This window comes from Haliaeetus albicilla, chromosome 19 (assembly GCF_947461875.1).
Source record: "Haliaeetus albicilla chromosome 19, bHalAlb1.1, whole genome shotgun sequence".
NCBI lineage: Eukaryota > Metazoa > Chordata > Aves > Accipitriformes > Accipitridae > Haliaeetus > Haliaeetus albicilla.
The window spans coordinates 24,131,053-24,150,628 of NC_091501.1; the positions used below are offsets into that span (position 1 = coordinate 24,131,053).

At 34.6% G+C, this 19,576-nt stretch overlaps 1 protein-coding gene across 8 annotated transcripts in view; it reads right to left on the reverse strand.

The window, feature by feature from the left end:
- Positions 1 to 19,576, reverse strand: part of CCDC91 (coiled-coil domain containing 91) — a 159,649-nt gene that overhangs the window by 128,901 nt on the left and 11,172 nt on the right. For 5 of the 8 annotated variants that reach the window (XM_069806818.1, XM_069806819.1, XM_069806824.1 and 2 more), the window contains exons 2-3: positions 2,774 to 2,840; positions 2,585 to 2,663 (exon numbers count right to left, since the gene is read on the reverse strand). In XM_069806818.1, coding sequence (XP_069662919.1) covers positions 2,585 to 2,663; positions 2,774 to 2,803 — 109 coding nt within the window. In that variant the 5' untranslated portion in view covers positions 2,804 to 2,840. Of the gene's footprint in view, positions 1 to 2,584; positions 2,664 to 2,773; positions 2,841 to 5,023; positions 5,049 to 19,576 lie in introns of those variants that run through there. The other 3 variants (XM_069806822.1, XM_069806821.1, XM_069806820.1) reach the window with 2 other exon arrangements.

Consider the following 19,576-nt stretch of genomic DNA (forward strand, 5'->3'; position numbering starts at 1 on the left):
GTTTTCATATTAGGTGACACTGATAGAAAAGCCTAACAGAAAGAGGTGCATGCTCTCTGGGAACTGTCATGGTGAAGGGGAAAGAATGGTGTAATATTTCTGCTGTACAAATTCTTATTTCTCTCCCTTCCTGAACCAGCAATCACAATTAAGAAACATTTTCTGATTTGAAGTACTATTTAGAAAAAGACTACTTGCACATACCAATAAACGTTTTATCATACTGTATGTCTATTGAAAAAGTGAAATCAATGTTCAAAAAGACAGAAAGAAGCCCAAGTTAAATTTCAAGGGCAAAATTGCTCACTGTAATCAACGCTAGAGCCTTAGAAATAATTTCTGATTTCTTCCTGCACACTAAGAAATACTGCAACAGGTTTCAGTGTTTTGTTTTATAACTTTTTATATTTACAAACATCAGATATGCAGGAAATTGATGAGTAACATACTCCTCCATAAAGTTCAGCAAATCTAGGGTGTATATATAATGGTATCACACTCCAAATTTATCAAAATCATCTCAATGGCACCGTAATACATTTGAATTTCTGACTTTTTCAGCCAACCTTACCAAAGGACAGATTTCTAGGGTAAGACAAGAACAACTTATTGGGCAGGAAAATCAAGTATTTATGTTACTAAAAGCATTAACTTACAAGTCGATGCTTAACAAGCATTTTGATCGATCCTATTAAAAATCTTGCCTCTTGCAATAAGTTAATTTATTCACAGTAATATTTGCATGAAAAAGTCACATAAAGATTTTACAGCAATAAAATATTCTGAATGAAAGAGGTTTTCTTTTAGTTTTGAAATACTTAAAATACCTTGGTATAACCTATGTTAAGACTTCTGTGTCACAAATCATACCAAAAATTTGTGTTACTTATAAATCATTTAAATTCTACACACCGTACTAGATTTAAATTAGACTTCATGAGATAAATGCTGCACAGCTATATTGGATTTAATTAAACACATTCAAACATGCTAATGAATTTAAGCAGTATTTTTCAGTCACAGTCAAAATGACAAGATGAATAATAAAGTTATCTGGGAAAACACAGTTTCCTTATTATTTGTTTTCCTTTATTTCAATGACAAATTGCCCTGTTTTGGCTGGGACAGAGTTAATTTTCCTCCTAATAGCTGGTACAGTGCTGTGTTTTGGATTTAGGATGAGAATAATGTTGATAACGCACTGACATTTTAGCTGTTGCTGAGCAGTGCTTATACTAATTCAAGAACTTTTCAGCTTCTCATACTGCCCTGCTATCGAGGAGGCTGGGGGTGCGCAAGAAGTTGGGAGGGGACACAGCTGGGACAGCTGAGCCTAACTGACCCAAGAGATGTTCCAGACCATATGACGTCATGCTGAACAATAAAACTGGGGGGAGTTGGCCAGGGGGTGGAGGCCCACTGCTTGGGGACTGGCTGGGCATCAGGCAGCAGGTGGTGAGTAATTCCATTGCGCATCACTTGTTTTGTATATTCTTTTATCATTATTATTATTTTCCCTTCCTTTTCTGTCCTGTTAAACTGTCTTTTTCTCAATCCATGAGTTTTACCTTTTTTCCGATTCTCTCCCCCATCCCCCTGCGGGCAAGTGAGCAAACAGCTGTGTGACATTTAGCAGCCTGCAGGGTTAAACCACAACAACTAATTATTCTACAACAGATGAAAGCCAGTAGTGACAGAAATAAATAAAAACATCTGAAGAACATGATTTATGGAGAGCTCATGAGAGAAACCCCTGTCTCATTTTTAAAACTATAATTTGCATAATTTATTCAGCATAATAGTATAACAACAGGCAGAAAACTTTAGTTCCTGAACAAAGAATAAAATGTGGCATTTTTTTTCTTAATGCTGCTAAAGTGATGTTTCTTTTTGTGAAAGCAGTGAAATCTAGACTAAATTCCCCACAACAAAATCAAGTGCCAATCAGTAACACCTCCTTAATCTTTTAGTTCTACTGATATTGTACGTTTATCCATTATCAATGAGCTTTTTTTTAATTTCTTAATATCCAGACAGGCACCAGGCATTTGTACAAATTAATAGAAGTAGCTCCACAATGTTTCAGCTTCTGCTTGAGATAAAGGATGTGTAATATATTTTCTAACTTTAAAAACTGCTTAAGTAAAAAAAGATCATTTCCCCCTCTCCCCCAAAGCAACTAAAAGACTTTATTGCAGTCAAAGAAATCTAATGGAGGAAGCAACATGTTCAAGTCCTATTTTTAAGTTTACTTCTTGTATGTTTTCCCATCATTTGAAACAGACATTCCATACTCAAAAATAAGAATATCCTTTGAGCGAAGAAGCTCTGTTTCTTCTTCCCATGAGATGCCAATCAGCCTTTTAACTGGATAAACTGTACTTCACTTTCATTCCTCAAGGAAGTTTAACTTCGAGAAGTGCAGCTTCCCAAAATAATTACTCAGGAACATTCTGATGCTAGGTTTTCACTGCCGCCTATTCTTTTACTGTGTACATACACCCTTCCGGGTACTAATATTTACAGTGAATACAGAAGGACAGCAATGCATTATTAAGAATTTTTATAGTGATTTTATCAATACCTGTAGGAAATGCTGCCCAGGCAATAGCAGGGGATGTAGTCTGCTTTTCACCATTTCCAAACTCATAACTCTCTGCTGCCTAGAAACATGAAGAAAATTATTGTTACATATTTTATAAAATGCTATAAATTTCTACATAAATAGTTGAAAATAGTTAAATTTCAAAATTAAGTCATCCAAATAACATACCTCAAATCCTCCAAAGTCATCATCATCCATCTTTCAACTGGTACTAGAGTATAGCAGAAATCCTGATCTAAAAACAAAAACAAAACCACTAAATTATTATATCCCATTTACACATAAAATAGCAATAAAAACTTTGTAAAACCAAGGGTATGGTGTTAGTTTTAAAGGACGGACTCGAGTAGAACAAGTCACTGTGGTCAAACCCTAAAAGCCCAGCAGTATGAAGTAATACAATGCTCTACACTGCAGGAAAATGGGTATATTTCATTGGCCAGTCTCATAAGAGAAATATGCTGATTTTATGATCAGCTAGGAGTCAAAAGACAAAATGACTCATGTACTTGTACTTCAGTTACATGACAGATGAGTAGACACTTTCACTTGGATACAACTGCTACCTAGCTCATCTATGTACTCTTCATAACCTCATCATGTTCTCATTTAGAAATGAGCATTCAGTCTTTCATCCAAGTACCCATCTCCATAGGTTACCCGAAGTCTTCCTAATTTACAAGTTCTACAAAAGATCAAGTGACCTAAATAAGAACCTTTTCACATAGAGGATGCAAGGGCTAGAACTGCAAGATCTCTCTTAAAAAGCACTTTTTTATTGATAGAGATAAATGAAAAAATTGGATATTGCACGATGGAATTTTAATATCTTCAAGGGAAAGGGTAAGCACTGTCTATCAATATTGTCAAACATCTTTTGAAAGCAAGAATGTAGAAAAAGCTTTCCAAGGTAGGAAAACAGAAAGATGGTACTTTAAAAGCTATATCTATTGCTCTCAAGTATAGCAGTCAAGTCCCCAGTACCTCAGAAAAATAGTACTGAAAACAGCAAATAACCTAGTCTGGATATACATTAAAAAAAAGAAGAAAAAAAAAGTCCAGGCAGTAGGGCTTCTGACCATCAGATTCCAAAATGAATAATTTTCTTCATTAGTAATGAAGACAATCCAATTTAATGCAATCACGGTCTACCATGTACTTCATAGTTTTGTGTTTATGATTTAAAATATAAAAATATTTTCCATTGTTAAGTTGCTTTTCCAAATCAGCACTGTGATTAAATCCAAAAAGATTTCCTGCTTTTCCCATCTCTTCTTAGCTGTCTGGCAACATCAGCACAAACTGCAACTTAGAAAAAGACTGTGGTGAATTTCTGGAAATTTTTCTGCTACCACAGAGGTCCTTCCCTAGGTTTCATGGAGGGGCTGATTTAGATTTTACAAACTGATCAGCATTTTTGAGTTGTAGCCCTGAATTCTGTGGCATTTTGATATATTTATATTTAAACTGCAGTTCCTTTTACAAAAATGCAGAATAAGTTACTCAGCTAATGAAAGTAACTCAAGATATATATGGCTGTTCAAAGAAGGGTATAATATGTATTAAAAAAAAAAGTATCATTCTGATACATGAATGAAGGATGATCCAAAAAACCCTTAGGGTCTTTATAGAATGTCAAATGTTTGCAGAGTTAATTGACTTCAGTTAAAATAGACCATAGGCTGGAGAAACTTTTATTATGGTGAAAGCACATGCTCAGAAACATTAGAATTCCAAGGGTGTGGAGGAAATCTCCAAATTAAAGTATTAAAACATCAGAAGGGGACACTTTCAGTTTATATCTACTGCTGAAAATCACTATCAACAAAGAGTTCAATTCAAACACACATCTTCCAAATTTTAACAAATTAATTTCCAACTTCTTATTCATGAACTTAGTTTAAATCAGCACTACCACAATGTAAGCAGACAGATTTAATTAAATTAAAGAGCATTGTTCAATATTCACGTGTGGTATAAGAACTAAATATCTTTTTAGGGACTACAAGGGGTTTTGTTGGGTTTGTGTTGGTTGGGTTTTGTGCTGTTCTATTTTTTGAGAAAGAAGGTAGTTGGGTATTTTTCCCATTGATGTTAACCTTAACCGGTCAAATATTCATGCATTCCATTAACATTCAGAGCTTTAATATATAACTCAAAAAAACCAACACATGCAAACATAAACGACAGCAATGGAAGTTGTATAGGTAGAACACCACTGATGAAGCACACAGCAATGTGCAAACAACTGAGAATGTCAACGTATTCACGCTACCTACTATTAAACGCCATCCAAAAGAGACTGGTGATTCATATAGGTACTGCAAAATGTAGCATTCAATTAGCAATCAGAGCAGTCAGTTGGAGAAAGAGAGGCTTTAGAGAAGCAAAGAGCTATTTTATCTATACACTATGTACCACATCAACATGTCCTACAGGCTCTACTCAGAGTTATTTCAAAGGACCACAGTCATTACTTCAAAAGACCACAGCAGATTTTCTCCCTGAAGAGCAAGAGACATTATTCTCCTCATCTCAGAACTGGTTATGTCTCAACTGGAGAAAGTACATTCCATATTCAGCACTGTGTTTTAAAAAGACAAACTGGAACAAGTTCAAAGGAGTGCAACAGGAGTTAAAGCAATTTTGGAAAGGCACACTAAAATGGAGAGGCTTTTTTTTAAAGTTAAAAAAGGCAAACAAATATCTATAAAATATGAAAAATAATGTTCTATGAAGTGATTAGCTACTTTCATTTATCATCAAATGCAGCACTGACGTGAGGCAGTAAAGGACAGAAGCCTCTGTAGGCAAAATGTGTGTCAAATACTAGCTAGGATTTCCAGGAATGCAACATAAACGCCTACAAGAAAGTTTATAAGAACCTATGTAAACACAAAAGAGAAGTAACTTTTGATAGAGAATAAGGATGTAGGGCAGAACAAAAAAATGGAAAACAACCTATTGTTGAATCCATCATCTTTGTTATTACATTTCGTACACAGTTCTCGTAAGTCTGGTAATAATCACAAGACTATTTTGACCTAAGATTACCTTACTTTACAAATTTTAACACAGACATTCCATGGCTGTAACAGCATGATTAATGTACGAGTTATCCCACACATCATTTAAATGGAATAAAAGAGAAACAGACTCCAAGCAAATCTCAGTAGTATCAATAGTGTTTTCACACCTAACTGCTAATCCTCCAATTTCCAGTTCATCAGAGATCCCACAGGAATTCTAGGCTAAGTGATTCTCAACCAGCTAGGAAGGACTGTTTGCTATTTGTCTATGTATAATATATATTCACACATGTACACGCACCTCTGTTTTAAAAGACAAAACTAAGTTTTTAATCCATCAAAAAGAAATCCTGATTTGTTTACATGCTTTGTGGTTTTGTTTTGTTTTTTTATTTTGCCTACAGCAAACATCAGAATGAAGCTGGCAAACTTGGCATGTATCACAAGTAAGCAGGAAGCAAATTAGGATAGAAAGCATGGATTAAGTCCTGAGGGATGCTGACATAGTGCACTTCAAAAACTCAAAGGCTGAGGTGTACTTTCCAAAAAGTGTTAGTGCAAAAGCTCTTAATAGGAGACGTCTTTCCAAAAAGATGTTTCTTCTTGCATAAAAAGGGTGCTTTCTACAAGGAGAAGGGAACAGAGCCACACCAGTGTTTTAAGAACTGTTTAAAAAAAAAAAAATATTAATCAAGCCTATTTTTAATTAGGAGTCTTTCATAGCCCTCAAAAGTACACATGCATTTAGCTCTAAAAAATGTTTGAATAATTCATTATAAACTTATTGATAACAATGCTGAAAATATGACCAAATACACAATTTCTCAATTCCACCCCTTATTCTGGTGATGGAAATGCATTTCTGGTATAAACAAACAGCAGAACTAGCCTAACACCTCACACAGAGCTGCAACAATTTTGGGAGCAGCATTTTTAATCCATCATCTATTCCAAAATGGGTAATCAGACTTTTCTTTCCTCACAGACTAGGAACATTATTTGTGGCACCAGAATAGGAAAGAATACATTAAGTGCTGACAATCTGCAGAAGGATTTAAAAAATAACACAAAAAAACAAAACAACCCACACAGTCTTACCATGACTAAATGTGGTCGCTTAAAATATGCCTGATACTGGAATTAAGTAACTGTAAAATTGGGCAACAAGAAGTCAACCTCAAAATTACAGATTCATAGAAATTATGGTTGGAAAAGACACAGTAGGTCATCCAGCCCAGGCCATTTCCAAAACATTACAGTTCTCAAGACAGTCATGTCCTAAAAGGCTTAAGAAGGTCTCCAGTCTCAGTCCTGTGAAAAGAAGGAAACTTTTCATGGATCATGAATATGTAAGCCACTGCGTTTTCAGTAGATTTTATCAACAAGTTTATAGTCATCAAATCATACAATAATTTAGGCCAGAATTCAGACCAGCAGGTCATACAATCCAAGCTCCTGCTCAAAGCAGAGCATTCAGATCAGGTTGCTCAAGACTTCCTTATCTACAACTGATAACAATGCACAATGAACACCTTCAAACACAGACAGCTGTGCATATTTGAGATGCTTGCAAGCTTTCCTACACAAAATGCAGTCACCAAAGCCTGACCATCAGCTTAATATAGATCATGAGAACTTTGTGAATTGCACTTACCTAACAGACATACCAAAATCATGTTTTTACATATAGGAAGATCAGGAGCCATTCACAAGGAATAAGACAGAAAAATGTAAGCTGGGAAAAAAGCCCCTTTTCCCGTTCCAACTGTTAGGTGGAGGACTGTTGTAATCCCACCAGAAATCCCATTATTCTTCATATCCAAAAGGCAAAAGTGGTAGAGAGACCAAACAGTGAATTAAGAAGGATTCTTCATTCACTTAAAAGTCTACCTTTGGTTAGTAAGGATTCAAATTAATCAAGTCCTGATCTATCTTACTTGATGAATCAAACATAAATTTGCCTCAGTAATAAAGACAACTAATTTTGCCAGTTATATTCAACTGGACAATATATTACCTGGCCTGTAATTTTGAGTAAGTAGCTAACTTGCAGAATTTTGTACATTTTAAAGGAACAACTGACAAAGCATATTGCTGTTTGTTTTGTCAGAACAGTATGTGTGGAACTGGCTGAGGGCGGGGCTGCTGCATTTGTATTTCTGGCAAACACTGCCAGTGGTTAACCCCTACCTATGACAACGTATCGGTTTTACTTGCATGTTTATGCTTACTAAATGACTCATTCAATGTGTTCAATCTAGGACAGGCTTATTAGCTGTTTCTTCACCGGACATAACATAGACCGCATTATTTGAAGAATAAATCTTTGGCCGAAACTGCAGGCTCCAAAAAGCCTATCCAAAATAAGTATGAGAGTAAAAAAAAACACAAAAAACCAATAAAATAGAATAAAAAGTAGTTCTTTAGAAAGCATATATACAGCAATACCTTTGTGATAAAGAGCAGAACAGATGATGAACTTCTGTATCACTAAGTTCTAACCAGCTCACATGCACTTTTCCTCATGGCTCTTCTGTCAAAACTCCAAGCACCTCTCAGCAATTTTAAAACAGGAACTAACTTTCTTCTTTTTACCCAGCTGATAAAAATTTTTCTCCTGATCTATACCAATTATAGCTGCAGGAAAGGCATGTGGCATCTTAACAACTTAGAGTAGCCACTAAGTCATTAATTAGAAATTTTTGATTACAGAATACAAATATCCCAAAGAATATATAGCCCAAGAAAGACCAGAATATGAATGTACAGCATAATGTAAACTAAAATAAATTTAGAGCATCTGTAAAATTTTCCAAAAAAAATAATTCTCACTTCACTCCTGCTTGGGATCTCAGCACTAAAAGTAACCTGTTTACTACCACTTAGACCATAAACAGAGGAATACTTTTTATTTACTATGGCCAGGAATTCAGTTGCATGAAAAACAACATAAACATTACCAAAGACCACTGTCAAAACAAAAATGAAACAATGGCTACTGGCAGATTTTTTTATTTTTATTTTAATTTGAGGAATTCTAACTTCTCTTCCTAGGAGTAAGGCTAAATTCTTCTAGCATATCTGTCAGGTATGAATTTCTAAAAATGGTAGCTGTAACAAGGTACTGAAATGCAGGCGACTTTCATTTCTTTCTTCAAAAAGAATGAAACAACACGATGCAGTAATTCTCAATCCTTCAAATCAACGGAAAGTTCAATCCTTTTAGTATTTTATTTTTGTAACTTTCAATTCTGTCATTTGCCTCATAGCAATATCTTGTTTGTGATGAAAAGCCTCTGCAGACTTTTTTTTTTTTCTTTTCCTTATTAAAGCAGCTGACTATACAGTAAAATTGAATGGAAAAATTTCCTACAAAGATAGCATGATTCATGTGGTTAACATTCACTTAGTGGTTTGTTATTTAATGAATAGAGTTCACAGTCTTGTTACAGAAAAAGAGTATTCTGTATTGGTTTTAACAGGAAAGTTCTTAACAGCTCCCAAATTCTGCATTACATTTTCAGTATTTATCATCTGTATCTAACAAGGAAAGTATACAATTGAGCAGGGGCTAATATCACAAGACCATGAGGACATGAGACCAGAGGGAAATTTAGGACTGCCTTACAATTTGGAAAACTAGACTGCCGTAGTAATAACATAATTAAAAAAAAAATAAATCTTGGAAGTAAAAAATTAACACAAGACTTCCATAAGAAATTAAGAGCTTGTGCCAAAAATACAATACGTTAGTTATATAAGAAGAAATTAGGCTAATTATTTCCTCAGAGATACTCGAAATTCTTGGACTATTAAGAAAAATGCTGCTTTGAGTGCTCATTAATGAATCTTGGATAAGCTATAATTTTTTAATAAGATATCTGTAAGACTTCTAGATAGAACCAAAGGTGAACATTAGGAAGACATTTTAAGAAAAAATAGAAATACAAGCTTTTTATCTTTTCAGAGAATGAAATGCACAAATAAATTTGGAAATTCAATTAAATTTTCTACTTTTAGAAAGGTGTGGGGGGTTATGATTCTCAATTTTTGGTTTGGGTTGTTTGGGGAGGTTTTTTTAACTCATTTTTAACCACAATACAAGGCAAACACAGCTTCAAAATTTTAAGAAAAAGGAGAAAATTAACTACTTTGGAAAGTATTGTTTAATATTATTCGAACCAATGAACTGTTGCCAAATGCATATAAGCATCCACATCTCTCTATATTAAGAGATGCAAACTTTTTTCATGCTACATCAGAAAAAAAAAAAGCCTACAGTATTTTTTTTTCTTGAAGTAGAACATCTAAAACCCTGTAGGTATACAAACTTATGTCTGTCTGTACATGCCAGTTGTTAAAGAAGGTGGTTAGATGAGGGGACTGAGAACCTCTAATATCTAAGATGCAAGGCTGAGACCGAAACAAAAGTATTTTGCTGCTTCACTGAAACAACTGCCCTTTTCTCTTTCAATCAAACAGACAATACCACCCCATACAAAGTTGTTCAAGGGCTGTATGCTCTACCCCTATCACGAGATAGTGAAAATCAGGCATCACCAAAATGCCTATGTTCTCCATCATGTTACAGTGTGTATTTAGTCATACAGCGGGCCTGTAAGAAATCCCTACCATGAAGCAGTATGCATATCAGCCCCATAATAAAAGGCACAATAGTATGACAGTTAGCACCTGTATTTGAACACACAACAGAAGCATGCCCAATCACATATTAAAGGAAGAGACTGCAAGGTTACAGGGAAAATGAAAAAAGATGACAACACAGAACATCACAGCAATCTTCTCCTGGGAAGTGAAGCTGGTTCATGTCAATCCCAATACTGACTTAATAAACACTTAGTAAATAAAACACCTTTTCAATAAAAAAAAAAAAAAAAAAAGGCAAGCAGATGCTAAACATCACCTATTTTACAGTGGCAGTTGCTTATATTACAATTGATTCAACTGAAATCCATGGGACTTTTAAAGAAAAATGCAAGTCTGGCCCTTTGTAACCAGTTCTTTTCCACAGCCCAAGTAAACCAATACAATTGAATATATTCAAGGAATCACAGAATAAATTTAATTTGGGAAGCATCTCAGGAGGACACCTGATGCAACCCCACCTGAAAGCAAGGCCACCTTAGACACTATATTAGGCAGTTTAAGGCCACATACAGTCAAGTTTAGAATATCTGCAAGTACTCCAGTCTAACAAGGTGACAGCAGACAAACACTAGAGCAGATACCCAGATATTTTCTTTTCCCATTCACAGTGGTCATCTATTAATTTATCCATTTATTCTGAAGAGTCTCCAGAAAGTTTCAATGCTTAGAGATGAGAACAGCAGATTAAGGAGTGTGACAATAAAAGTCAAGGATTGATTTACACAAAATAAGGGTATGTAAAATAAAAGTCAATAGCTAAAACTTTCCTATCAATTCCTACAGTGAATTTAAGAACTAAAACCAAAACAAAACACCACCACTCCCCACCTGTCCCCCTCCCCCCCAAAAAACCCAACCAATAACAATATTTTTTTTTTTTACCTCTTAGTCCTTTTCTCAGGAGACACCCCATGGGCCAAAAGATCCAGATCCTGTACGAAGCATTTAAGATTCTATATCCTATAATATGAAATTTCATACCTAGCTTCACGAATAATTTTGAATAACACTACTTACATGTAACAGTGCCATATGTAATAAAACAGTAGCAGCAAAACTGTAGCATTTGTATCAGTTTCACGTAACAAGAACATCTTATGCAATCTGCAAGAGTTTTCACTTCGACCTTTATTTAAAAAAAAGCATTTTTAGAAGAACAACGAACCACAGCATATGATTAAACACCAATAAATATACCTTTTATAAGCATTATAAGGGTAGCAAAATTTTCAACAACTGCATGAAATCACAAACAAAACAAAACCTCTTCTTTAGTTGGATATAGTCCTTATTAAAGAAATTAGAATAAAAGTATTCTTTACAATTCATTCTCATCTAAAAGGTACTGAGCTAATATGAGCAAAAAAAAAATCTCTGAAACTCCACAAAAATAGGTATTAAGATAATCTGCAAAATCAATTCCACAAAAATTTGTGGTTTAGAGCTTGTGGGTCCTCTTCTTCAGCATACACTTTTGGCTTTTTAAACAGTGCTTAAATCAGGAAAAGCAATAAAGTGCAAACGCCAGGTCCATTTCACTTCCCTAGGTCAGATACAGCTTCACAAAAAAAAGAAAGCGAGAGTTCCATTTTTACCCACAAGAAGAAAAGGGACTCTGATAGCTCCTACAGAGAAGGCAGGTATTGGTTTTCAAATTCACCTAAGACACAGCAGAGAAAAAGCCACCACAGCCTTGTGTGAAAAATGCATTCAAGAACAGGCAATTCTTCAGAAATATCCTAGAAGAAACTAACATCAGAAAACTACCAAAACCATGTTCTGTGAATTCCGATCTCTGAAAAGCTATTAAGAAATGTAGTTGTAAAAGGTATGGTGCACTGAAGTAATTTAGAATACTATTCTGTGAGTGACAAAAACCAAAAGGGTATAGACTGTGAGCAAAAGAAAGTACTAGTGGGGAAAAAAGGTGCAATATTAGATAGAAACTTCATGACTTTCACTCATTGTTCTGAACTCTACATATATGTAAAATCACATATGTAAAATTGCATTTATGTATAGGAAAGAATTAATATAAATTGGGAGAGAAGTGCTTTCTCCTAGATCAATAAAATGGTGCAAACCTTAGGCCAACATCTAAAATACTGCTCTGCTTGTGATTCAGAAATAACTGCCAAGGTTGACTTCAGAGTATTTCCTGAGGTAGAGATCTACCACATGCATGTACCATTTTTTTTCTCTATACCAGACCACAACCCATGGACCGCATGGGGATTCCATGCATAACCATAAGTACTCAGAGGATAGCATCATTCAGAAGAAAAGACTTTGCAAGTATCATAGAGGTACTTTTAGCATGTATTTTCAATTAAAAGGCTAAAGAGAGAAAAGGTCTGTATACTTTGGCTTCCAAATGTCTTGGTCACTGACATCTATCCATGGCTGGGGGGGGGGGGGGGGGGGCGGGGCAAAACCAAAAAACTAATCTCTAACAAGACAAATGTGGATTTAATTCCAGGGGGTTACCTACTAACATGTTACTATAATTACTCATTTAGTTCTTGACTGAGGATCTTTTTTTACATTTTTGCCCATAATTCCTTGTCAGCTTCTCCCAACTTTAAGAATTTTCCACTTAGAAAATACCAACTTTTTCATTCTAAATATTCAAAGATGAGTTCAAATAAAAAAACCTTATCAACTCCCGCAGAAGTATCATATTGCCTTATTATTCAGCTTATTTCTTTGTCTCCAGAATCTATAGACACTTTCTCAAGAGTTAATTCTAACAACTTCAACTTCAGTAACTCAAGATTTTATAGAAAATCCTTCCAAGGTCTTCAGTCTTCACATAATTGGTTTCTTGTGGCCAGAACATGGAAAGACTAGTTTTTGTTTCACTATAAAAATAATCACACAGTTAACTCATTTTTAAATTTCTCTAATAACCCTCTATAAACTTTCTCTATCACAAATATCTTTTTTACTTCAAAAGCCACACACTTTTACAAAATGTACATAAACTGCTGTGAGAAGTCTGACAAAGCTGATACAATTCAAACATATCGTGCTTTCTGGAAGAAAAACCTCTCCCCTCACCAAGCCTTCTCCCCATCCACCCCCCAAAAAAACCTCAAAAAGTAGCTTGAATTAAACTGGAATTAACATTTCTGTTATGTACAGCTAGGCAATACAATATATCTGTAATTAATCAACATCCAAGCCCAGATCAACAATCTCTGTAACCCTTATTCAGAATAATAATAATCAGAAGCCCTGGAAATTAGTTTGTACTCTACAAAAAAAAAAAAAAGGTAAGGAAAGTGTGACTTGTTATCCACTAACTAGGTCACAAAGACAGAAACCAATGGCCCTGCAAATACATGAGCAAAAGTGACCACAGTAGGCTAAAAACTAACTCTCATTTTTAAAGTATTCTTATTATACTAGAGACCATAAAATTGGACACAATCCTCTAAAAGACAGAGCCAGGCTGTTCTCAGAGTTGCATGGGGATTAGGACAAGATCCATAGGACAAAAGTCAGAATGATGAAAATTCTGACCAGATATTGGAACAGGCTGCCCACAGCCATTGCGGACTCTTCATCCCTGAAGATATTCAGAACTCAACTGGACAGGGCTCTGAACCACCTGCTCTAACCAGACCTGCTTTAAGCAGAGGACTAGAAAACCTCCAGATGTCCCTTCCATGCATGGTCTATGATTCATTGCTTTCAGTTTTATCCAGAATAGTATAGTTTAAAAAAAAAAAAAAAAAAATCCAGAATCATAGAAGCAGAGGCTATAAAAAAGTGAATCCACCTTTGAGATTGTTCTTCAGTTGAACTGTACTAATAACTACCAATATCTGTCCAGGATCATTTTAGGATTGGGTTTGCTAATGACAAATGAACCAACTTCAAGAGAGAAGCATGAAAGAGAAAGAGTACCTCTAGAAATCTTCACTGTTATAGAAGGGACAAAAGTAGCAAAACCCTAATATTTTCATCATGAGTTCAAAGAAAAAATGTTTTACATAAATCTCTGTACTCAGAGATGTTTCTTAAAGAAGGCTGAGGTAAACTTAGCATTAAGAAAAAAAATCTTGACAAGGAAGAAAAATTGCATAGGGATGTTTCTTCTCTGGAAGTAATAGAAAACTTAGTTAATTCATTAATTTGTTCAAAACCCTCCCTAAAAGTCATTAAATTGCATGATTTCACTGTGAATATGATAAGCCATCCACAAATAGCAATTCTTTTTTTCAGAAAGCCTAATGTTTCATAATGACAGAATGGCTTTTTGAGCCAGTCTTAGTAGTCTCAGTCTGTATCTTCCTCTTGGCCTTGAAAGATAACAGCACTTTACTATTTAGTGCTTCTCTCGCAAGAGAAGAGCTAGATATCAGTTCCAGACAGGTCATGCAACTGGGCATTCCAACTATATGCTTAGTTTTTGTAAAGTGCTTATTCATGTAACACAATCTTTTTACTTAGAAGCAAAGAAATTAATGGTGTAGAAACATCCACTGTTAAGGGTGTGGGAATACTAGGACAAATAGTTGTCTTTTTTCTATAGTCCATGATTGATAAACTTAAGAAACAGAGGGGTTAAAAGTAAAATAGAAGGATCATAGGTATTTCAAATGCATTTCCACTTAAAATATTATTAAGCTTCAAGAACTCAGACAAATGTTTGAAATATTTCTGCTTCTCTATTCTTTTCTGTTAATATCCAGTGTTCCTAAATGCAATCAATTCTTTTTACTCCCAAATCACACTAATGTGTTTTCTAGAACTTAGAAAGAGGTGTCTGTATGATGAAGGGAAAAGCTTTCGAAGAGTAAAAACCACCAAGTTCTACCTCAAGGGAACTTTGTCACATAATTAGATATCCAAAAATAAAAGGTTTGACACAATCTTAGTAACAGTTAGAGCATCATAGAAATACAATTTAATATAGCAACATGTCAAACAAAAACATAAGTCTCTGAATACATGCTCATATGGATGTGTGGTAACTTGTACAAATAAATGTCATTAATGCTAATAAGAGAGGAGTGCTCAAGTCCTTACATATTAAGAAGGAATATATCCTTTATAGAAAAAAAATCATTTTTAAAAACACAAGAAACAGGGTAATACTAGATTTCTGGCATGATGCACTACCTAGGAAAACTTAGTGCTGAGTGAATCACTGATTCTAAAAACCAACACTACTTCCACCAGAAAATGAATCCTTCACGTAAAAAAAAATAAAGCTTAAAAATTCAGTAGATCACCTTGATATGTAGTTAAAATGAGGCTTTTTCTCTTAATTAAAAATAAAGTAAAATAGTAAAGGTCCAAATGTAAAGGATACTCAGTAAACCTTAAACAGTATGAAAAGGATATTGTTTTCCTTTAATTGTATATAGACAGTTTGCAAACACTGCAAAATGTCAGAGTTTACATAATATTCTATCTTTATGTTAGAAAAGCTGACAGGTGACCATGGATACATTAAAAAAACCCAAACACTAGCACTCTGTTATGTGTAACTCTATTATGCACAACAGGATGTGATACCAACTATACTAAATAAAAATAAATAGCATTGCTTTATTGTTATTGTATGTCTCCTAATAGACAGGAAGACTCACTTTTCCAATTAATAAAACTCCTTCCCCCAGCTTCCTCCAAACTTGGGAAGTACCATACTTCTCATAGGGACACGGTACTAATCTGAGGCAAGAAAAAGATATTAACATATTTCTGTGACATGAGATGATATTATGAAAAAGAATAAGAATTATGTCTCAGATTTCCAAGTCTTCGTGATTTTACATGTCTCAGTTGCTAGTCTTGAAACAGAACACCTTAAATAACTGTAACAACATTCTTCCCCCTTCCTTCCACACAAACCACCTACTGGAAATTCAGGTTCTATGAAATAAAACATGACTGGTCATTTTAAAAAGTTTTTAATCCATTGTTTTGCAAGTTCTGGATATACAGTTAGAAGCAGAAAAGACCAGGTATTCCCTCCCACACAGAAAGAAGGATGCATCATCACTGCACCTTTTTCTCCCTTTACGAATAGTTGAAAAGACTTGATGACTTTTTGTTCACACATCAAGCAGATGAATTTGATTTTTCATACTCTCCTAAAGAGAAGGTTCAATTCATGGAGAAGCAACCCAAGATGTGTTTTTAAATTCATTTTCGTATGACTCTTATGAAGCAAACTGGAAAGGTTTCACATTGTCCAACTCCCAACCCTTAAACAAGTAAAACAAAAACACTGATTTGCTTTCCAACAGATAACATTGCTGCCAGAATGTCTATGTACATTATCTTCCTTTTTTCTTCTTCATTTTGGTCTACTCCTAAGCATGTAACACAACACTTTTATCACATGACCCTTGACCAAAAGGATACCATCATAACTGTATGTTCTCTGTTGCAATCAAGAAAAATATACTTACTACTCATGGAAAAGGTTGATTGTCATTGATGCCTTTGTAGTATGATGAAGAAGCTGGGAGCAGAGATCACAGACCAGGCTAGAATGAAGATAGGATTAGGGCTGAACACTTAAGTCCTTTCCTTTTCAGTCAGAACACAATGCTTTAAAATAATTTCTTCCTACAAGTTGATTCTTTATACCTACTATGCATTTCTAGAATACTCTTCTTCTCTAGCCCCAAAGCTTTTGACAAAGATGGATAGGCACTATCATACCCATTTCAGAAAGAGGAAGACATTTCCTAAGAGGTCCCGCATCCAGCAAGTTACCAGGACATTTAAGTAATTTAAGTACCAAGTATGTGATGAGGGCATTGATATCAAGAATATTACTCATCAGTTAACAATTAAGCAAAAATTATTTCTCATTCAAGAGGAGTTAAACTCCCCCCACACCCAAACAAACAGACAACATGATACCAGCCAGATTCTCCACCCATTCTGTAATCCAATTTTGTCTCCTTAGCTAGCCTACAAAGCTAGGCAGGGAGCATGCCAGGCATGCCCTAGAAGCACAAACCCAACAATTTTCTTTTCCAAGATGTGTACAACTTCTCCTCAATTCCATTAGCAGTTAAAATATCATCATATAACAAGGCTTAGCAAGCAGATCCTTTCAGAAATAGCAAAACCAACATAATCTGTTGTGCCACTACACAGACATTGATCACCTTCAAAATGCCTCTGCCTTCTACAGTACTTCTCTTTGCAGCAATGATGGCATTGATGGCAACATGGTACTAGAGGAGTAAGGATATCCATCGCCACATTACATTAGCACGCACACACAAAACCCCCAGATAATTCATAAAACATACATTGCCTCACAGCTAAAATGCAGAATAAATTTAATGCACAAAGTTCATGAAGTATGGGCAATATATGCTGACAAGCATCCATCCATGACAGTGTGCCTAATTCAAAATGCTTCACATCTTTCCAGTCTAATGGAAACTAATTGTTCTTTCTCTCATGTAATTTATTTTAAATCACAATTGTGTATATCCTCCAAGACCTTTGTTAAACTGGAAATAAATGTATGCCTAAGAGATATTCATCCTAAAGTATAAAGCTACCATGCATGTTGAATACATATACAAGACAAAATAATAACAAACTACAGTGGACATTTATTTATTTATATATGTATATAGTGAACTTGTATCTAATATACTTGAGAATTCATGGAATTATTTAAGTTAACATGGACCTTATATATCATAGAGCTTAATAGCTTTTGAAACCAGCACTTTTTAAAGAGAACCACTGAAATTTATCCAAAAATTACTATGCAGAAGTGATCCCTTCTGGCAACACTGAGTAAACAGGCAGAACATTCAGGTTCCAAAGAGTAAACTACTTGTAGAGCGATATCTTTTAACTACATTAATTACTGGGCAATTACATAGTCTTTAGTCAGCAAAATTCCCAATGAAGACAAGTTTTGCTTGACTAAAGTCAGCAAGAAAAAGCTTGAATATTTGAAGAAGAACCATTAATACCCTATACTAACACTCAATAATAATAAAAAACCCAATACATTTAACAATTAAAAGTTTCAGTAATTGCTAATTTTCTGTAGAGACTTTAAGAAAAAATTCACATGAATGGATAACTTCAGCCAATCCCGTCATTTTATAAGTGTCAGATTGTTAAAAAAACATTAACAGAAAAGTCACAACTATTTTCCTTCATTCATAATAAGTAGTACATTAGGCTACTTCTATAATCAAACCAATATTGCTGAGTGCACAACTTATATGGAAAATTATTATCATAAAACATTTCACTAAATAAGAACAAAGAAAATTATTTTTTTAATCCCAAATGCCAAAACAATTTTAAGAAATTCAAGCCTAGTGCATTTAATGAGAGCAGCTCAGAACACAGCCTGGCTGTCTGTCACCAGGGTACTGAACGGGAGGTGCAGTGTGCCAGAAGACTACAACTAAATTCAACTCTGCAAATTGTTGGTCTTCTTTCACCCTTTCCTCACTTTTTTATTTAGCACATGGTTCTATAATTCAAACCTAATGGAGGAACCAGGATTGGATTAATAAGCAAGAACTATACAGTAGCCCCTACTGTAACAAAGATACTGACAGTGCTCTATCCTTCATCACTTTCACTAACTCCAGATGTTCCACAGTCATTTATAGTTTAACTAGGTTAAATACAGATGTGTGCATTTTTCCATGGGATCCAATGTTGACATACAATTAAATACATTTTCATTTTTTCTTAATTAAAAAACTCTTATTTATTATCTAGACTTCTAAACTAGACACTGTAATCAGATCACAGTGTATTTTACGCTATGAGGAAATTTGAAAAATGTAAGCATAGCTGCTACCTGAAGACAACCATTTGAAATAAAAATGTGTTATGTTTTTGTAACAATTTTGTTAACTTTTTTATTTTTTTAAGAAAAACAATTCAGGTATGTTAGAAAGGTAATCACTTCACTTCTGAGTGTGTGTTTTACATATACTATGTAGACCAGCAGTAAATGAAAAGTGACTTAAATTTTTTTAATAACTTTTTTTGAGCACTCTCACTACTCAGTATTCTTTACTCAACTTTGATATGCATCCATTTTACTAAAATACATCTTTAATACAGTCCACAACACAATAACTGGATAAGTTAACTTCCTAAATCCTTCTTAAACACACTCTGGAATACATTAAGGCAATCCATCAGGTCAGTATCTTTACCCTTGTAAAAAAGCATTTTGAAACCTTTTACTGGTAAGTTCGTTTTCTAACAGTATTACCTTGGCCCCTTCCAAATGCATGACAAAGGT